At 36.3% G+C, this 20,628-nt stretch overlaps 1 protein-coding gene across 2 annotated transcripts in view; it reads left to right on the plus strand.

The window, feature by feature from the left end:
• Positions 1 to 20,628, plus strand: part of kcnh8 (potassium voltage-gated channel, subfamily H (eag-related), member 8) — a 134,081-nt gene that overhangs the window by 53,717 nt on the left and 59,736 nt on the right. For both annotated transcript variants that reach the window (XM_069195068.1, XM_069195069.1), the window contains exons 2-3: positions 3,064 to 3,297; positions 16,197 to 16,328. In XM_069195068.1, coding sequence (XP_069051169.1) covers positions 3,064 to 3,297; positions 16,197 to 16,328 — 366 coding nt within the window. The remainder of the gene's footprint in view (positions 1 to 3,063; positions 3,298 to 16,196; positions 16,329 to 20,628) is intronic.

Raw genomic sequence — 20,628 nt, forward strand, 5'->3', positions numbered from 1 at the left:
TAAATTGAATAATATGCAGCAAAGTGGGCATACATGAACACAAAATAGTTTATCTTAATTAATCTTGTAATTAAAATATACCCAGACCGATTATTTAAACCTATTTTACTGTCAAGAGGAGGAAATTTGATTTTTCTTCAAGAAGGCAAATTCATTTTTTATTGTGAATAAAGATAAAGCAAAGAAGAACACTGAAGTCCTTTTCACACAGATGATTAATGATGGCTCAAGCTCAAAAGTAACATAGTGCTATGTGAAATGCCTATTTCAGTGCAGTGACTATCTATATATATATTACTATAGGTCAGAACCAATGTGGCTTAGAGATGGCAAAAACCCACCTTACCTGTCTATAGGAATGTTTGTGTAAGTTCTGAAGTTTCAGAACTATTACAATAGGTGATGTTTGAAGAGAAATAGGTACACGTTTTCTGTGATTAGCTTCACATAGACATCAACAACAAAATGAGAGTACACAAAAGATGAAAGGCTGAAGTTGAATAAGCAAAGAGTCCAATAAATACTCCCTTTACAGGCTTCCTAGGTTATAAAAATATATATAAATGGAAGTCTCTGTACAAGATGTTGCGATTTATGGCCTTATTGCAAACAGGTTTAGGATGTGAAACCCGAGCAACAGCAATATTGTGTATTTCTTAAACTGTATTTGAGATATATCTGAAATGCTTTATTATAGCCGTAAACTGTATGTGTGACTTTGGGCTTCAAAGGTGACATATGCAATATTGTTCTTTTACCATTTTGAACTGTTTAAAAATCATAAATTTGTATCTGGGAATAATGAGTCATTCTTTGGGAACTACACTAATTTAAGCAGGAGTAAAACACGTTCACTGTATACTCAGAAACTTCGGAGGCAACTTAATCCAGTTGATCTAATCCTGCACCTTAGCATTTTCACTTTTTTATTATTTAGAAAAAAGATACATTAATTGCACATTTGAAACACAGATATATACAGTATATATAAAAAACATACTTAAAGGCTCTATTGTTTGCTGAAAAAACCCTTTGTTTTTTTCAGTATTATAAAATGTTACGCAAAAATTGTATAACACACTGGTAAGACCTCATTTAGAATACTGTGCACAGTTTTGATCACACATAATAGAAAAGATAATGTGGCTCTGGAATCAGTCCAAAGAAGAGCAACCAGATACATTTCAAGGCTTAATGTCCTACCTGTATTTCGACAGGATGAAGGGGCTGAACCATTTTTGTCTTGAACAGAAAGGACTGCTATGGGAAATTCAAAATCCCCAGATGCTTTGACAATGTCAATTTAGCAGACTTCTGCAGAGTAATAGTGAAATAGAAATCAAAGGACAGAAGTTGAAACTACAGGTAACAGACAATCTAATGGAAACACCAATGTAAAGTCACTGGATGCACCATACATAGAATCTACCACCATCTTGAATTCTGCAAAATGCGACATCATTCTTCCACATTAAAAATTATCAGCTCATGCCTGATTCACATACAGATAACGTTAGTATCATGCTAATACAGTCATTAGGCGACTACATGTGCTCTGTTGAGGGAATCATTGTCATCCTGGAAGACACCCCTCGCTGCAGGAAAAAAATGTTGCAGAATGGGGTGAAGATGATCTTTCAATACCATTAAATAATTTTACAACCCCAGGTGTCTAGGGGTAAAAGGGTGTAACATTCAGGATGGGTTTGGATGCAGGTGGGTTTTTGGTGAGGGACTTAGGAAGCGCAACGACAAAATTAAAAAAAAATTCAAAAGTTGAACTGATATGGAGTCAAAAATATGGAGTGACTAATGGAGTCAAAACTTCTTCAGGTATTTTAACTTTAGGTCTGGTTGCTGATTGGCCGGGAGATGATTGATAATGTCACAACTGCAGAGATGGTGTAGTGTAGTGTAGTTTGAAGTGTTATTCGCTGTTAATACAGTAATTCATTGCATTTGCATTGTAAATAATTGAGAGGTACCACAAGTGTGAGCAATTAGAAAGCATTAATTATGTGGAAGACATTTAATTTTTAATGAGAAGTTTGTCAATTTCACCTTTCCTTTCATTGCAAAAATCCACAAACTGTGTTATTTAAATTTTCCTTCACCTTGTTAGAGTTCTTTCATATTACTATGCATGCATCAGATAAGATAAAGATATATTTTTTTTACTTTCTTAAACAAATGTTGCCAAACAAGATGGGTTAATAATTGTAAATGCAGGGGCAGTTAAAACTTCAGTGTAATGATAAAACCAGTTACTTAATATCAAACACTCATGTTAAAGTTATAACTTAAATCCTGAATGTTCTTTCTCATTGTTTCTTGTTTAGACTTTCCATCTTGTTAAGTAATTCGTATTTTAATATTTTTAGTGCAAACATAACAGAATATACAAAAGATGTCAGTCAAACTGAATAAAATAAAACAACTCAGGTACATGTTTGTATTACAGTATATTATTCCAATAATATGTACAGTACAATTAGAGCAATGCTTTCAGATAGTTATTTATTCCGAGGGTTAATATGGGCCAAAGTAAGCTCTATCATAATCAATATGTTTCTTAATTGACTTAATGGTTATCTCCTGAACAAAAGTTATTAGACAGAAATAGGATCATACAGATGCATAAAGAATTATGTTATTATAGTCATTGTCCAGTTTTGCACAATCTAAAAAGAATACTGAATTCTGGAATACAGTGCTTTACAATTGACAATTATATAACCTGTAGTTTAGACAATCATAACAGCATGATTAATTTAACATTAATAATAAGTGACTTTGGTAAAGCATGCAGTAAGCAATACACTACTCTGTTTGCAAATTTTGTTTTTTAATTGATGGAACAATTTTTTGTATTTATTGTTTTTTTTATTTGTTACATCATTTTCCTTGGAGACCATATAGTTTCAAATAATTTACAATTCTGTAGAGAATGTTTTTTTGAAGAATTAAGTTATCTGATTTTACCATTTTTTTCACAATGGCTCTCTTAGTGCAGTTAATATGATCATTGTGATATATTAATTTTCTGTCCTTGTTCCTTTTCAGACAGTAACTTCATTCTCGCGAATGCACAGGTGTCTAAAGGATTCCCAATCGTTTACTGCTCTGATGGCTTCTGTGAACTAACTGGATTTGCGCGAACAGAAGTCATGCAAAAGTGCTGTAGCTGTAAGTTTCTGTATGGCACAGAGACAAATGAACAGATAATTCTTCACATTGACAAGACCTTAGAGGAAAAGAAGGAATTCAAGGGGGAAATCATGTTTTATAAAAAGAATGGTGAGTGTAATTCCTTAACAGTATGTGGATGTGTGTGAAGTATGAACACTGCTTTTGCATAAATGGTTAATTATAAAACATAAAATAGATATTTAAATTCCAGTTCTCTTTTGGGACAATAACTCAAATATGGTGGTCATCAAGGTAATATCGGTTTTAATAGTCAGATGAGTTCAACTGTGATTAATCATCACATAAGACTTCAGAAGCGATACAGGTTTCCCTTGCCAGCTGGAGGGTTTGCTCATACATAGTTTCTACTGTATATTGAGTCTCCCTACCTTAGTAAAACCCTTGCATCTTTCATGGTTCTGAATGTTTAAACTTGTGCACTGTTTCTCTACCATCATTTCTGTGAAGTTGTCTTTGGCCTCTCTACCCAGCTAGATGTTTTTCACATTAACATGCACATGTAATTTCCATGGTCTTTTAAATAACATGTGTTTATATTTTGCTAATCATTACCATTTGTTCTGTAATAATTTAATTACATCCATGATTTCTAAGTGTTAAATTAGTTGTGCAAAAAGGGCAGGTAATGTGATGAACCTGGATAAGAAACCAGAAGAGTTGCAATCTAAAAGTCAAGGTGAATCTTTAGCCTCAGAGAGAAATTTAATGGGTTAAAATTAGTTAAGTAGTGTAAGGACAATAAGAAAAGCAAGGAATCAGTCAGGGCCAAAGTACTAAAAAAGTAGGAAAAGCATGAAACATCTGGACCAAAGACCATATTTACAGATGTAGCCCTCTAGAATGTGTGAAGTGTCATTCAATATACAGGTGTAGACAATGCAGTATCCCGATAGCTATGCATCATAGCTTTTTTATTTTTTGAATAATCTGATGCAGTACTACACTACTCTCTAAATCTGCCAGGTTACACAGTAAATTCTGAAAGTACTATAGTTGTATGTAGTTGTCAGACAAATCAGGACAGTGTTAAATGTTTATCATCCCATTTGTGCTCTCGTGTGTTAATCATACTACTGTATACACACACAGTACTAACGACAAGGATGCTATTACCATATTGCTACTACAACTCCAAATGAAATACTATTGTCAAGGGCAGGTGACCCAAATAAAAGATAATTATTTTTGTTTTGGCAATAGACTATGCCACCAAGCAATTTTAAAGGATCTCGGAACAACCAAAAAAGTATTCCACAATGGCCAATCTCTCAATTTTCTATGATGGCCAGGCTGTAATGGGAATTCTTCGGCAGTGTGCACTATGTTTCCACACTTTCTTTTCCTTTAGTAGGCCTCTCCCGGCCTGTTTCTTTGTTTCACAACACAATCCTGGCCACTAAATGAAAAATTAATTAATCACACCATGTCGGCATTCTTTGACACTGCATCTGTAGTAGCAGATTTTATATTTTAGATTTTAATTTTAAGATGCATTGTAGCTGATAGGTCTGCACCATATTTAGATCAATATATTTAAATTGTTAATATTGCAATTTTCTATTGAGGTGTATTCAATATGCGCCGTTCAGAACATTTTAATTAAAATGAATTATTTTAATGATTGGTTGCATAATAGTGTTGTAAATAATGGCATCTAGATAAAGGCAGTTTGCAAGAATGATGCTAACACTGTAGTTAATGTACAGTATGATTATCTGTGGATACTACTCCATGGAATTCTTTAATGTGTATAGCTGACGTCCCCAATCTATTACAGCTTGCGGCCCACATGACTGACCATAAATACTTCCGCAGCCCATACAAGGACCAGACCATCCTCACTGTTTTGAAATGGGTTAGCGCTATACAGTACCTCAGCAGTAGCCTAATTGATTATAGTATTTTCGCTTCCAACACAAGCTGATTCAAGAATTTTTATCCTCCTCTGGTATTCTCTAAGTCTGTTTAAAAAAAACTCCATAGGTTTGGACACATACTCATTGTGTTTTGTCTCAAGGTGTGGACGTAATTTGTTTGGCATTAAAGCCTCATTTGATAACACTTCGGAACACACAGCTCACAGTGCCAGTGGCTTGTTCTCAGTTCCCACGCATGTAAAGCCCAGAGCCAGGTATTCACTGCTATATTTTCACTTTACTATAGTTTGGGTTTGGAATTTGGGATATCAGTATGAGACACTGAAGCGGTTTCTTTATTTGTAGATGGGCCTTCCTCTGTCTTTCCTTGTAAGAGAACCAAACGCAAGCCATTTATCCATGATGTGAAGGGGAATTAGGTAGTTATACTACATTCAGCATTAGCTTTTTTGTCATGTCACATATAACAACGTTAAATGGTCGGTCATGCAGCAGCCAATTTTAGCGAGTTTTGCTAAAAATGGATATGTTATTTTTTACCTTACTATTTAAAAATACCCCTCCATAATATCTATAAAATATTTATTTTATTTTCTTTATATTATATATATTATGTTATATATTTATGACTCTTTTACAATTACAACAATCATTTGACAGGCCCTCTGCAGTATCACCACGGCCCACTGGGGGGTGGGGGGCGCAGCTCACAGGTTAAAAAACCACTGGTGTATAGCATGTTGGGAAATAGACTCAAAAATACATGTCTCCATTTGGCTAACATGCAATTAAAAACTACATGCTGTGAAGTATACACTTCCATTTTAATTTGGCCATTTAAAAATAAAAAAGGAGCTGTACTATCATTAATCATTAAGAATGTCTGAACCATAGCTGGATAGAGAGATGGACAGACTAATAGAAAATTAAAATGAATCCCTAGAAGAAAACAATTGTGTGCAACAGTGGTAAGGGGAAGTGAGAAAGAAAAACCATCATCAGAAAACATGGGCAGCAGCCATATCACTCTGCAACTCACAACTGGCAACCCACTGAAGCTAAGCAGGTGTAAGTCTGGCCAGTACCTGGATGGGAGACCTCTAAATCTAACGTTGCTACTGGAAGAGGTGTTAGTGGGGCCAACAGGGGGCGTTCACCCTGCGGTCCATGTGGGACCATGTGAGTCCAGTGAAGGGGACCTTTACTGTAAACAGGCACCGTCCTTCGGATGAGATGTAAAAGCGAGGTCCTGACTCTCTGTGGTCATTAAAAATCCCAGGGTGTTTCTCGAAAAGAGAAGGGGTGTAACCCTGGCTTCCTGGACAAATTTCCCATTGGCCCTTACCAATCATGGCCTCCTAATAATCCCCATCTATGAATTGGCTTCATTACTCTGCTCATCTCCCCACTGATTGCTGATGTTTTGTGAACGTTCTGGCGCACTATGGCTGGCGTCACATCATCCAGGTGGATGCTGCACATTGGTGGTGGTGGGGGGGAGTCCCCATTACCTGTGATTGATATTGACCCATTACCCCCTGATTGATCCTAGCCACCAATGGCTTTTGGAGTGTCCAGAAAAGCACTATATAAGTGTAAGCAATTATTATTATTGATTTTTCCTGTGTAAAAGGATATTTTAACCTATTTTTATAAAATGATGTTTTAATTAACTATGTACCTACAATGCTTAGGTAAACATTTGACTTTGGAGTAGATTGCAACCATGTCATTACACAAAATAGGCAGGTACAGTATGTCTGCACCCTTTTTTCTTGGTTGGCAATAAATTTGCCCCTTGAATTATGATTGAACACCTTTTTGAGGTACACTCATTGTCTCATGATAGATCACAGCTGGATCTGGAGGTAAATTAATTATAGTATATTGTGGCGCCATGGGGGTAGCTGTTTCATTCACAACCAGTGCCTCAGACTCCCAGGTCCGCCTCCAGCCCTGACATCCTCTCCTGACGCCACCAGGCTGGGTTACACAAACACACACTATAGTACCTACACCACCGAGATTCTTTCACACTACACACACTGTCCCTCTCTAACACACACTCGCAACCTTTCTGGCATCTCACTCTCACACCCTTAGGTTGGGAACTCATACTGTAGCTGCCAGCACATCTCTCATCGTGCCCAGCCATCACTCTGTTATATCCACACAGCTGCCCGATACCATGTATTGCCAGGGGGAGGGTCCCTCTACCACTCTGCTCCACACACACTAACTCACTAATCAAATCACAACTCACTTATACAGCGGACACAACAGCCCTGCTCTCACACCCTAGCAGGATGCTGTCCCTTTAAATCTTTCGATGATCTCATAAACCTCAGTTTCTTCTGTCAGTCTCTTTGCAGATATTTTCACCCTTTTCCTCGCGGGCTATTCCTCTCCACAATCCCCTCTATAATTATCGTTCTTCTTCACCCCATCACAGGGTTACTACAGAGGCTAGTCACTCTTTGTTCACTCATACACGACGACATGCTCTTCTAACTTCCCCTGACTAGTAGCTTCTCACACCTGGGGCATAGCCACCAATGGCCCCCTGATTGATCCTAGGCCTACCTGATCAAGTAATTACATTTTTTTGTGCGATTTCTTGTTTGCGTTACATGATTTGCTTTTTATGTTACAGGATTTTATTTTAAAATTGCTATTGGCTCGCTGTATCTTTTGTAACCAATAAGAAAATTGCAGTGGGGCAGTGCACATGTAGCCATAGTCTAATTAGCTATCATTGTCATCAGACACTCTTGGAACTATCTAGCACTAGGCTTTTGGTTCGTTAGCCAGCCAACCTGTCAAAACAACTGAATATATCGACGTTTTTCAAAAAGCCGCATTTAGACGACCAGCCCTGCCCCAAAACAAATAATAAGACCCATGAGATGCTACAGGTAGCTGTGGAGACGATGGGGGCTAACACTATGGCCATAGTTTCTTCGTCTGAGACAAGTCTACCTTCAGCCTCAAAAGACAAGTCAACGGTGATAGGACCGCCAACATATTTGTCTACCATTGATGAACCAGCCACTCAAACCATGTTGCAATCATTTCAAGCAACGACAATAGCAGGAAAGGCACTGTGTTTTTCGATGAAAGGGTATGAACAATTTAAATGGCTAGAATACAGTATAGATAAGGATGCAGTGTACTGCAAAGTCTGCAGACACTTCCCAGAGATGCATACCTACTGTAGTTAGTGTTCTGTAGAGAAGGATTTAAAAATTGGAAATATTTTAAACAGGCTTGTCCAAAACATGAGAACAGTAAACAGCATCATATAGCACTTTGCAAGTCAGAGGCATACATGGCGAGCCATGCCCCGCGTGGACATGGGACAGTGCTAAATCAACTGCAGGGGGAATGCTAACATTTCATTTATAGAGAGAAACCGCCAGCATGTGAAAGTTGTTTTGGACATAGTCTTGATGTGTGCAAAGCAGGATATTCCACTTCAAAGGCACAGGGAAACTGAAGAGTCACGTAACAAAGGGAATTTTTAAGAAATGTTCAAGCTTATCTCAAAATATGACCCAGAAATTGAAAATAGGCTCAAACAGCTTCCTAAAAATGCTATTGGATTGAGCCCAGAAATACAGAACGAGCTACTGGAGTCTGCAGGTTCGCTACTGTTATGGAAATAAAAGCTGAATTGCATGAAGCACCTTTTACGTTTTATGCCATCTTGGCTGACGAGTATACAGATAAGTGTAAACGCGAACTTGTTTCAGTGTGCATTCGCTACTTTCACGCAGGTGCAATCAAAGAAAGGGCAGTTGGATTTCTACAGACAGCAGACATGACTTCTAACGGAATATCAGAAACAATACTAGAGGTTTTGGAGCCGCTGGGACTGGGTCGCTCTCTGTGCATTTGATTTTGCTTTGATGGTGCATCGGTCATGTCTGGAAACCGGGGAGGTGTGCAAGTAATATTAAAGCAAACTTTTCCTAAAGCTGTTTACATTCACTGCAGTTCTCACCATCTAAATCTGGTTCTCTGCACTGCGGCCATGGTATCGGGACAAGTAACCATTTTCTTTGAAACTCTCAACTCCTTACATAATTTCATGACAGGGGCACAGAGAAATTCCCGTTTCATGGAAATTCAGAAGGGGATGCACCCCAATAGACAGTGCTTTGAACTGGAGCGATCCACTGACACGCGGTGGAGTTCAAAATCAGGATCTGTCAGTAAAGTACTGGTATTGCTAAATGTATTATTGAAACTGCTTGCTAAATACTCAAAATCAAATGGCCAGACCAAACTAGAGGCAGATTCTTTATTACAACAGATTCAGACGAACACGTTTTTGTTTCTTCTTGTAATATTTTGTAAACTTTTTGAGACTAGCGATTTTGCAACCAAGGGGTTGCAGAGTTCCACCCTGTCTGTGTTAGACTGCATTGATGTGATTGAAAATCTCAAGATTAGCTTTACTAAATTCAGACATAATTCAGATGGTGACTTTGATAAAGTAGTCAAATTAACTGAGGAGTTAATGGACAAACATGAGATTACTCAGTGGGATGTCACTGTCTCACGTAAGAGAAAGTTGCCTGCAAAGTTGACAGACTCAGTTAACTTCCACGCTGGGGAAGTCTGCTAGTATTAAAAGCAACACAGATCTTAGGCAAATGTGGAATGATGTTCTGGACAGACAGATTACCTAGTTAAACGTCAGGTTTAAAGAGGACACGTATGGGATGCTTGCTGCAGCTGCCTGTCTCCCAGGATTCAAAACTTTGGTACGAAAGAGTTGCTGGATTCCCAATGCCAGCTATATGCACTATCTATCCAGGGCGCGGAATTCAGGGTTTATCCAGCAAATAAACCGCAAAATTGAAACAAGACAGACAAGGTTCTCATCTCTTTTGGAAGTGCTTGACAACTGCCCTGCAGATATTTTTCCTAATGTTAACGCACTGTTAAAAGTAATAGTCACGCTTCCAAGTACTGTACATCATGCAGTGTTGAGAGACTCTTTTCAGCTGTTAATCGGATCAAGACACCTTTGCAAACCTCAATGTCATCAGATCGTCTGAACAACTTGTCTATAATTTCCTTTGAATGGGAACTTGCCGACTCTACAGACAGTGACGAGATTATTAAATTCCAAACCCCGAAGCCTGCGTCTGGTCTAGAAGGCCAAAACCTCTCAACAAAGGTAGGGACTGAGTGTTTTTTTTTTTTTGTGCGTGTCCGTTATGGCAGAGTAGCGTTCGGCAGCCTACTGTAGGTGTAGGATCCATGTGATGTTTTAATCCCTGCAAAAACAATCCTGTAAATATCTTGATGTTCTACTATTTGAAAACCACGTTTAATTAATGTAATTTCTAGAAGTTTTAGTTTTCCAAAAAACTAAGTGGAAATTATAGCGCAACGGTTCTGACTTGCTTGGGTAGGTGCTTTAGTTTACTTGAGCTTTGAGGAATAGTTTTGGTGTTGTGGAAAATTTCTCCTTTTTTGTTTGTTAACGAAGCCAAAGTGAATGTGAATAAAACACGTTTAATTTTTGCTAGGAAGTATTCAGGCTAGTTGTAAACCACTTCTACACCTGCCATTCATTCACTTATCATGTCAGGTGTGGTTTCCACGGCAACACGTCTCCCTTAATCCAGGGGTCCACCTCCTACAGCAGACACTTCCTGCATTGCACCACAATATTTTCAGCGGATGTCTGCCCTAATGTTTTGTTTCTTTCTTTTCTACTGGGACAGACTTAAACATGTGACGAATGCCTATAGACTATACTGGAACAGAAAAATAAACAGCTTTTATTATAACCCCTGACCCAAATCATAAAACAAAAAAATACCCTAATGTACAAAATTGTTCATTGTAGCAAATTGTCCCTTAGAGATAATAAAGACTCTATGTTTTTAATACTGTACCTTTTTATTGGACAACCACACACAGCTACAGTACTTTAAGGTGAGATAGTGACAAGTGCCATCTATTGATCTTCTTTGAGCAATGAAGGGCTAAATTTGGTATGCCAGAACCGACTGTAGTACAGATCCCATCATACAGAATGCTCAAAGCATAATGCACTATATTGCAAATAGCATACTTTATTACACTATTTTGTAATGCAAAACATGTTTTGATTTTTGTTTTCGAATAATGGGATGCCAGGTGGCACAGGGAATGCTTTACATGGAAGAATTCTGGGCTGTCTGCTGGATTTCACATCTACGTGAGATCACGGTGTGCACAGCAGGTGTTGTGTTTTAATTACTGAGGGTACAAAGATTCAAGAGGACCAGGGGACAAAGTGAGATTATTCAACCAGATAACTTTGGTGAAAGTTAGTTATAGCTTTGATAAGTAACTTTAGTATATTTTGTGCATTTGTGTGAACAGTAAGATAAATCCGTCTCCAAAAATAAGTTGCCATTTTAGCCTTGAAAAGGAAATATTGCAAATGGATGCAAATAATTACATTATCTTAAAAAAGACTTTAACTAGCTTGTAATAATACTTCATAGCTGTGTAGTTTTTTTTTTAAACTGAAGACAATCGGTATCTTATTGACTTCTTTTTAAATAACTAGGCAATACAAATAACATTTAAAGCTTTAACCCGTCTGTCAAGCCACACATGTACAAAGTTTACCTACGTAAACTTGTAAAACAAAAATCTGTAAAACAACTTTGAAAACACTACTGTATCACACATACAGACTTCAGTAATATTTAAAAATATCTGTATGTGTTACGTAAACATATTTTAAGACAATATCTTCTGTATTCAGGAAGATAAATCCATACTTAGTTTATACCCTTGCATCATCTATCAGATGTTTGTGACACTCTGCCCTTTGCAATGACTGGATAGTTAAAACCTCCAAATTGCCTTTTCAGTCTGTCCAGGCGGTGGGGGATGGGATGAACTTTTCTCCTTCCCCTCTCTCAGTTTAATATCTGATGACTCCAGAGCCTAGTATCTGCTATAGGCTTAAAGGATTGTGAATGTAAAGTGAATATTTAAAATACTGTGATACATAAAATTAATAAAATATAATCATGGTATATATATATTAATTAGATTTTACTGTTAGAAAGTGCATTCATTTATTTAAGATTTTAATTATAAAAATATATTAGACATAGTTGGTTTAAAAACGTATTTAATTTTATTATTTAAACATATTTAACAATAAACACAAAAAGGCCAGATAAACACCAAAATTTTGAATACTTGTTGAAATGAATTTGTTGCGTTCTGAAACTTACTTTTTGTGAAAGTGCATTAGTAACCAGGAGGCCTAGCCACCCTAAACTATTTCTAACAATGCCAGTCAAATGATTATAAAACCATAATTATATGGACTACTAAGACGAAAAAAGGCAGCAAAAGAGCTTATGTATAAAAAAAGAAAATGAATATTAAGATTTTGAATTTTATCATTTGAAAATGTAAAAATAAACATAGTAGCATTAAAATCTATATTTAAAACTAAATTCTGTATACATGTAAAAAACCTCAATTGTTATTTCTAAGGGCATCTTTAAATTCCCTAGTTCTTTCTAAGCATCCTGGAGATTTCTGGTCTGAAGGTTCATTCATGTTAATACTTTTTATTACTCTGTATTAGTACTATTTCAATATTCGAAATGTTGTGATAGATAAAAGTAACAGATATGTGAAAATAGTTTACATATTATTTTTAGAAAGTATTTATTATACCCAAGGGAAAATTTCTTAAAAAGGTAAATTGGGTTTTGACAGGAATTGAAAGCACAGACTTGTATCACCAAGCCACCAATATGACACTCTGATTCACCTTTCATTTTCCATGACAACAGATGTAGTTAAAGGAGCACATCAAGTTTCCCAAAATAACTACAGTAAGTGACCAAGCAAAGAAGCAGTTGCAATGTTTATGAAGAAGGAGGAATAGTGTTGTGTACATGTTTTTATTTGTAACTTCCACTACCACCTACAATATATAAAGTTTGTATAATATATTCATATTCATAAATTAATGTCATTTATGACATCCAGTGATGTTATACTTGTTTTTATTGTCAGCTGCAAAAATGTCCCTATATTTACATAATTATATATTAATATTTAATATAAAGTGGATTTAAAGATGTACAGTAGTGAAACAGATTAAATCAAGCAAATGTTTCACTAACATTGTCTTTGGCCAGTGAACTGCACAGCAAAGTATACCACACTGTGCTATAGTACCTCATATACACAGCAATGAGTATTACCACACATTCTGAGTGGCTGCATCTGTATAATACAGTTTACTTTATGCTAATGCGAGGTTTGTCACAAATTTTAGATGGCTGCATCTATACGTTACATAATGTAAAAACAGTTACATTAAGTATATTCAGCAAATGTAAAAATGCCAGGCTGCTCTTTGAACAGTTTGTATCATGCTCAAGAGAAGAGTGTGATTTCAGGTAGAATTATAGTTCACCTTGTATTTACCATTTGTGAATTTCCAAAGTATGATAGCTAATGATGAGTTTAACATGGATTAAGGGAACCTTACCCTCTATTTTGCATATATTCAAGTATTTACCAGTTGGTTTTCAATTGGTGAGGGAAACCATTTCCAGCAAATCTTACAAGTTTTAATGTCAGTTTAATATTTCTCTAAGATTCTGAAACTCTGTCCTCTAGTTCTTTCTTATTGCCTTGTTTTCAGTCAAGTAACTTATTTTTTTAAATCACACAAATAATACATGTATAAAACAATACAGCAATACAAACAACAAGACAGCATAATACATATAGATAAGTGGATTCTAATGTGATTGAATGGAGTGTTATAAAATGAAAATAAACAAAACAGACATACATTATATATGAGAACTTTTCATTTTTTACAGAGGCTTTGCATGTTTCCGGTGCCAAAGGCAGTTTCCAATGCCTATAACATATACGCCATCCAATACATTATTAGCATCTAAACCTTGAATGGTAATTCTTGAACCTCAGTAAATGTTTTATCAAAACCTTCTTCTACACAATAAATCATGGATAAGAGGTTTCAAGATGTCAAGCCATTTGTTACCAAGTGGCAAAAACTGCATGTTGCTGTCAGTACCTTGTACTGACTGATATCTTTAATATAATTTGTTTTAATGGGTTTGTATTCCCAATAAATGCCTATAAGCTCTGAGGTAAAAGTAATTGCATCAAAGTAAGATGGAGACTTCTGTCTGCACTTAAGTGTTTCTATTTTATTTCCATTAGTTTAAAATTCAACACCATTAAATATGTAATGCTCATGAAATATGAGACCTTGTGTTTAAAGAGAGTCCACTCACAAGACTGCAACATCTTCAGCAAAGTCTAATTCTAGTCACCTGAACTATGACAAAATGTTATTATCTGGGCTTTCTGCTTCTCAATGTAGCACTTATTCGCACTCGAAAATAACAAAAGAAGTTTCTATTTTTATCCTTATACACCAAGGACGGTATGCTGGTATCAAACTGTGTCTGAGTATCCAAAAAAGGCAGCAGTGTGGCAGGACTCTGAACAAAAAAAAATAAGAAGGGAACTAATACAATTTTCATATTTATAACTCACTCGCAGGTATAAACACGCAAAATAAACTACCTCTCAGTTAGGCAAATCTCAGATCCTAGAATATGATGTCATATTTTGGAATTTAAATAATATTGTTTTATAATGTTGTTTTGTGATTGGATTGGGCACTGAGGGTGGCAGGGTTTATGAAGAAAGAGTCCAGAACTTAGACAGACTGAACTGTGCATTCAGGCCTTTAGGAGGGCATAGTAAACAACAGCAGCTAGGCAGGCTCCTGTGGGATAACATATAGAGGTGGAAAGGGTAAGGGAAGGAGATGAAACATGGGACAGATTAGTGGGGCTGAAGGCAGGTAGGTAGGATGCCCAAAGTAAAAAAGCTGATAAGATAGAAATGAATAGAAAGAACATCAGAAACAGGGAGGTAAGAGAATTCCAGGGAGCTACAGTATCAAAGTTCACAAGGGGGGTGAAATTATCCTCTCTGGGTAAATACAATAATTTATATCAGAATGTTTTGTGTCCTGTTTTGATGTCAACTGAATAAGATACTAAATCCTTACATTTGAAACATTGAAATGTGCCCATTATATGAAAAATAAATGTATTATCACATTAAACAATCACATAAATATAGCTAATGTTTTCAATAATATAGTAGCTTATGCTGAGTTTTAAGCTTCAAACATTCATGTATTGTAAACATTAGCTGCTCTCAGAATGCACAAACATGATCAGGCAACCAAAATGATTATGACCGTGAATCATAGAGTAATTGAGGCAATGTGATAAGTCTATTATAATCTTTACTTTGATTATGAAGTAGGAACTGCTTTATTTTGATAAAGTACTTCTCACTCTACTAGTGACTCTAAAAGTTTACAAGTAGAAAGCTTTGAATAAATCCATTTGAAGACCGGTATTTAACATCTCAGAGAGCAATTATTAGAATGACCTTAAATATCTATCACAGCTGCTCAATCACTGTTTGAACAGTACATAAAGATTTATTTACGCAAACAGCATGTGACCAGTTGTATTTTCTTCGCCATTCTCTTTATAACCAGAGGAATTATGCAAATGGGTGTTTATGTGTGATTGATTTCTTCGTTTCCTTTTACATGACACATACAGTATACTAGCCATATACAGTACCTACTGTATTTTTTTCAGGACCTGTTAAACTATCTTATATTAACAGGTCTTTATTGGTACTGATGGAAGGTAGAAATAAAGGAGGTACTGTACTGTAGATGTTTGTGTTGTAGGGATGGGAAGAAAAAGCTTATACAGTAGTTTCATTAAAGAACCAGTCACCATTCAGAAATTCTATGAACAGACATCTCTCTATTCCTGGAGTAAGATGCGTGATACAGAGGTTTGTCTGATGCTGTATAAGGAGATTAATTTGAGCTGAACATCTGTGATCTGTGATTTGACCTCTGACATCTGCAATGGATGTTTAAGTCCTGCTGTTGTTGATGTTGTAATGTGACCGTATGTGACTAAGTCTTCATTTTTTAAACTAACAGTTTATTCATGTATATATATTTAAATCCTACAGGTAATGTATTTTGGTGCCTACTGGACATTGTTCCCATAAAGAATGAAAAAGGAGATGTGGTTCTTTTCTTGGCCTCGTTTAAGGACATCACAGACACAAAAGTGAAAATTGCTCAGGACGATAAAAGGGAAGGTTAGTATAAACTCTATTACTGTACATAACATGTGGCATTTGCAATAATGAGCAGGATATAGTGTCTTCCACCCACAATTTGTTCACTGCAATTTATGCTGCCCAACTAAATAAGCTACATTACTGAGGAGCTATAAATATTGATTTTTGTAAAAATAAGAAGCTATAAGTGTATGCTTTCTCTGCTGTCTCCACATTTTCTAAAATATAATACTGTAGAAGTTTTAGTACATTTGATAATAAAGGTAGTTTAACTATCAGACTGCTCTTGTTTGTTTTTACTCCATCATCCCAAATTTTAATACATAAGTTTTCAGATACAGTATAAAAAAATATTTTAGTGTTGATTTTATTATGTCCACATACTGTACTTTTGCTGATCTGAAAACTGAGATAAATACAGAATAGATGTGAGAAAACCACAGGATTCATATTTATTTTAGGAGTTGTAAATCACATTTTGTAAATCACATTACTGCATTAGTAACAAAGTTGCTGTATCTAAATTATAGCAGCTAATAATAAAGTTTTAGAACAAAACAGATATCTGACTTCATATCAATGCTGTGTTATGGTATTGTTAAAAATGTGGGGTTATAAAACTGGAAAAAAATAGGAAATGACAGAACAGATAAAACAATAAGTAATAAATGATCATAACCCCCAACTTGTAAATGACGTTGCCAAGAATATACCTGAGCAATTGGTATGGTTAAGGGCAAATAAGCTCTTTTGCTCTTTGGCACAGCTTCAGTGAAAAGTTTAAAATTTCAGGCACACTTGGTTAAACAAATGGTCATTGAAAATGACAAATCACATTCTAAACTGCATACAACATAAACACACAATACACAAGTTACTCTATTTACAAGTTTACAGACAAGGCGTCACAGAAGCCTTCTTCTAAACCACCAAGAATAAAACCCAGACCTCTACCAAGTATGCAAACTCATAAGGCCTATAAAAAGGCCCCAAAAAGAGATAAGCTGCCTTCTAAATTAAATTTGATACATCCTACAGTTAAATCTCCTCTCTTGTTCTGTGCTCCGTCTTTTCTCCTAGACTTTTGACACTCTTAATTATTTACCAAGAACTTAATTAACTAAGGTGAAACAGATTTTTTTGATGAGTGAGTTTCAGATGCAGCACAACTACTTAAACGTCCCTTGGTTTATGAAGTGGAAATATTGACTCTAGTTAGGTGTTACGTATTGTGTCTAGATTCCTAGAGACACCTCCATTGTCACCTACCTCAGCCTGTAACAATATTGAGACTACATGAATGTCTTAATTTAATGAGATTGCTGCTCTTCTGCTGAACTGCTACTGATAATTAATATATCACTGTGATGGAATAGTTAGTGTGTGTTGAAGCATGACTAATAATAGGAAATCACTTTCAGCTATAATTTAATAATATTCTAACCTTTACCTTTCTTTAAAGCTAAAAATGAATTTCTTCAGATGGTAAGATTTCTTCAGATTGATAAGCTAAGGGAAATAAGATTGCAGCCTTAAAAAGCAGAATAAAGCAAAAACACAGATTAAAAAACTAAGATCCCACAAAAACAAGAAACGTAGAGTGATTTGACCTTTTTTTAAAGGTCAACATTTTGAAACCCATTTTATTCTATTTACTCTTCCCCAAAGAATGATCTAATATCACTTAAATTGAGTTTCCAACTTTGATCATCCTAAGAATTACATGTTTAATAAACAGCAATCTAGTTTAACCACTTAATTTCTATGTGGAATTATGAATTTACTTGCCTGTTGGGAAATTCCTCAAAATTGTTAATTTATGTTATTCCTTTTTTAAATTACTATAAAATAATTACTATAAAATGTGACACTGTAATCTCATTTGCATTACCAGTTATGGGTTATTAGTCTTCAGAAGTTAACTACTCTACTACTGTACCTGCTCTTCCATTTTCAGTCTCTGGCTCATGGACAATTAGAACCCATGTGTAGAACACAAATAACAGTCACGTGACACTTTGAGACATGCGCATTTCACAATTCCAAGATAGACATACTGGCATTGTTCTACAAAAATTAATTTAAATTAGTAAATTAATTAAAAATAATTAAAAATACTAAAATAAGAAAAAAAAACAGATGGAAAACCCTGAATTATGTACAGTAGGTAGGCAATGTACTAGCCGTTCTAATTTATTTCAAATACTTGTGCACACATTTTCAAGAAAATTGAGTTAATGTAATTCAGTTGTTCAGTCATTTTCTAATAAAACAAAACGAGCTATGAATATAAAGGAATAGTGTTATTATTACTTTGGTATTATCTCACCTGGCTGAGTAAATGATCTCAGTGCTGGCTGAAGATCAGTGCTGTCATTTATGAGGGATGAGCCAGGAGAAGGTGCTGCAATGGTGAAGTTCAGGCGAAGATAGAGAGATGTTACAAAAGATTGGTGCAATGCTGTTGTGTTCAGACAGGGAATTTATATGCATAAAAAAGTGGAAGAGAGATTTTAAATTGGCTAACACCCAAACTTTTGTTAAATAAACACAATTTCAGTTTTGCGGTTAAATTCTATTAATGATTTATTGAGCCAATGAATATGAGGGATAGCATAGTTAATAAATTGGCTCATCTGGCTGAGGAAATGACAGCGCTGGTCACAGATCAGTGTTGTTTAATCCCCCCAAAAGGATCCTAAAAACATCGATGCAACAGAACACTGAGTGAAGAGTGAGTCAGTACAGAACATGCACATAGAATGAAATAATAATAATTAATAATTCCTTACACTTATAGAACAGTTCTCTGGACACTCCACTCCAAGTGCTCACATCCACCACCACAAATGTGCAACTACGACAGCCAAAGTGCACCAGTATGCTCACCACCCATCAGCTATCAGTGAGAAGGAGAACAGAGTAATGAAGCCAATTCATAGATGGGGATTATTGAGAGGCCATGTTTGATAAAGGCAGAGAAACATTTGACCAGGACACCAGGTTTAATAGTCTTCTCTTTTTGAGAAACACCCTGGTATTTTTAATGACCATGGAGATTCAGGACCTCGGTTTAACATCTCTTCTGAGGGATGGAGCCTTTTTTACAGTATACAGTAGTATCACCATCCCTATACTGGGGAATTAGGACCCACACAGAATGCAGAATAGCAACCCCCACTGGCCACACTAACACGTCTTCCAGCAGCAATCTTAGCTTTCCCAGATACTGGCTTAGCTTTAACGGATTACCAGTTGTAAGTTGCAGGGTGACATAGCTGCTGACTATAAATTAAATGAAATGAACGAGAAGTGCATTGATGCAAGATTGAGCATGTTTAAGTGGGTATGTTAGGATATAGATAGATAATACTTTATTAATCCCGTAGGGAAATATGCAGAGTTTTGGAGGAACACTATTGGTGACTTAAGTAAATGAGAAGCAGGTATGATGCAGACTGGAGACTGAGTTTGAACGAGTAGATATGGATATGCAGTGTCAGTCTTGAGCTTGTTTACATGAGTAGATATGGATATGGAGCAATACTAATGGTGAACAAAGTGAATGACAGGCACTCAGGTAACAGAAAGCAGGTCAGTGAATAGGTAGCAGCACCAGCAGGAGCAGCTGGATTGAGATTGGAACTCTTTGGAGGACAACAGAAGATGATGCACCAAACCTTCTATTCCAGAAGAGCAGAAGCGCACAGACATAGGAGGAGAGCTACCACTTGCAGAACATTTCTAGACAGAATTGATAAGGACATATAAGAATTGGAACCCCTAAAACAAGAATACCATCTATGTATGAGACTGCAAACTTTGGGAAGGGGAAGAGTCGAAGAGTAAAGGGGAACGGAGACAAGGGGAACCCATAGGTGTTACACCTGGGGCCATGGGACAAGTGAGGCACGGGCTGTAAACAAGGAAGCCCAAACCCAGTACACACTGACCACATGCACTCAAACCCCTGGGACGGAGTGGGTGTTCAGCAACCAGTGGGCTCCTGCAAGAACAGTGTAAAGAAGGACTGGGGAAAAGCGAGAAACAAAACAACACATATAAGGTGGGGCAGAGAGAGTAGGAGTCTTAACCAGAAATGGGGAGAATGGTGGTAGGAGGGAGAGTGGAGCAGGTGCGATTAAGAAAGGAGAGAAAGAAAGGAAAAGGGGGAAACAAAATGGCTGCAGTTCATTGGAGTTGCAGGGATGGTTGATGACATCAGCAGAACTGAAAGAAAAGCACAGATGACATGGTAGCAGGAGAGATCTTGTTTTCTGTGAAGAGTTTAAGATTTTAGATTTTTTTTCTCAAAAAC

The sequence above is a fragment of the Lepisosteus oculatus genome, chromosome 10 (assembly GCF_040954835.1).
Source record: "Lepisosteus oculatus isolate fLepOcu1 chromosome 10, fLepOcu1.hap2, whole genome shotgun sequence".
NCBI lineage: Eukaryota > Metazoa > Chordata > Actinopteri > Semionotiformes > Lepisosteidae > Lepisosteus > Lepisosteus oculatus.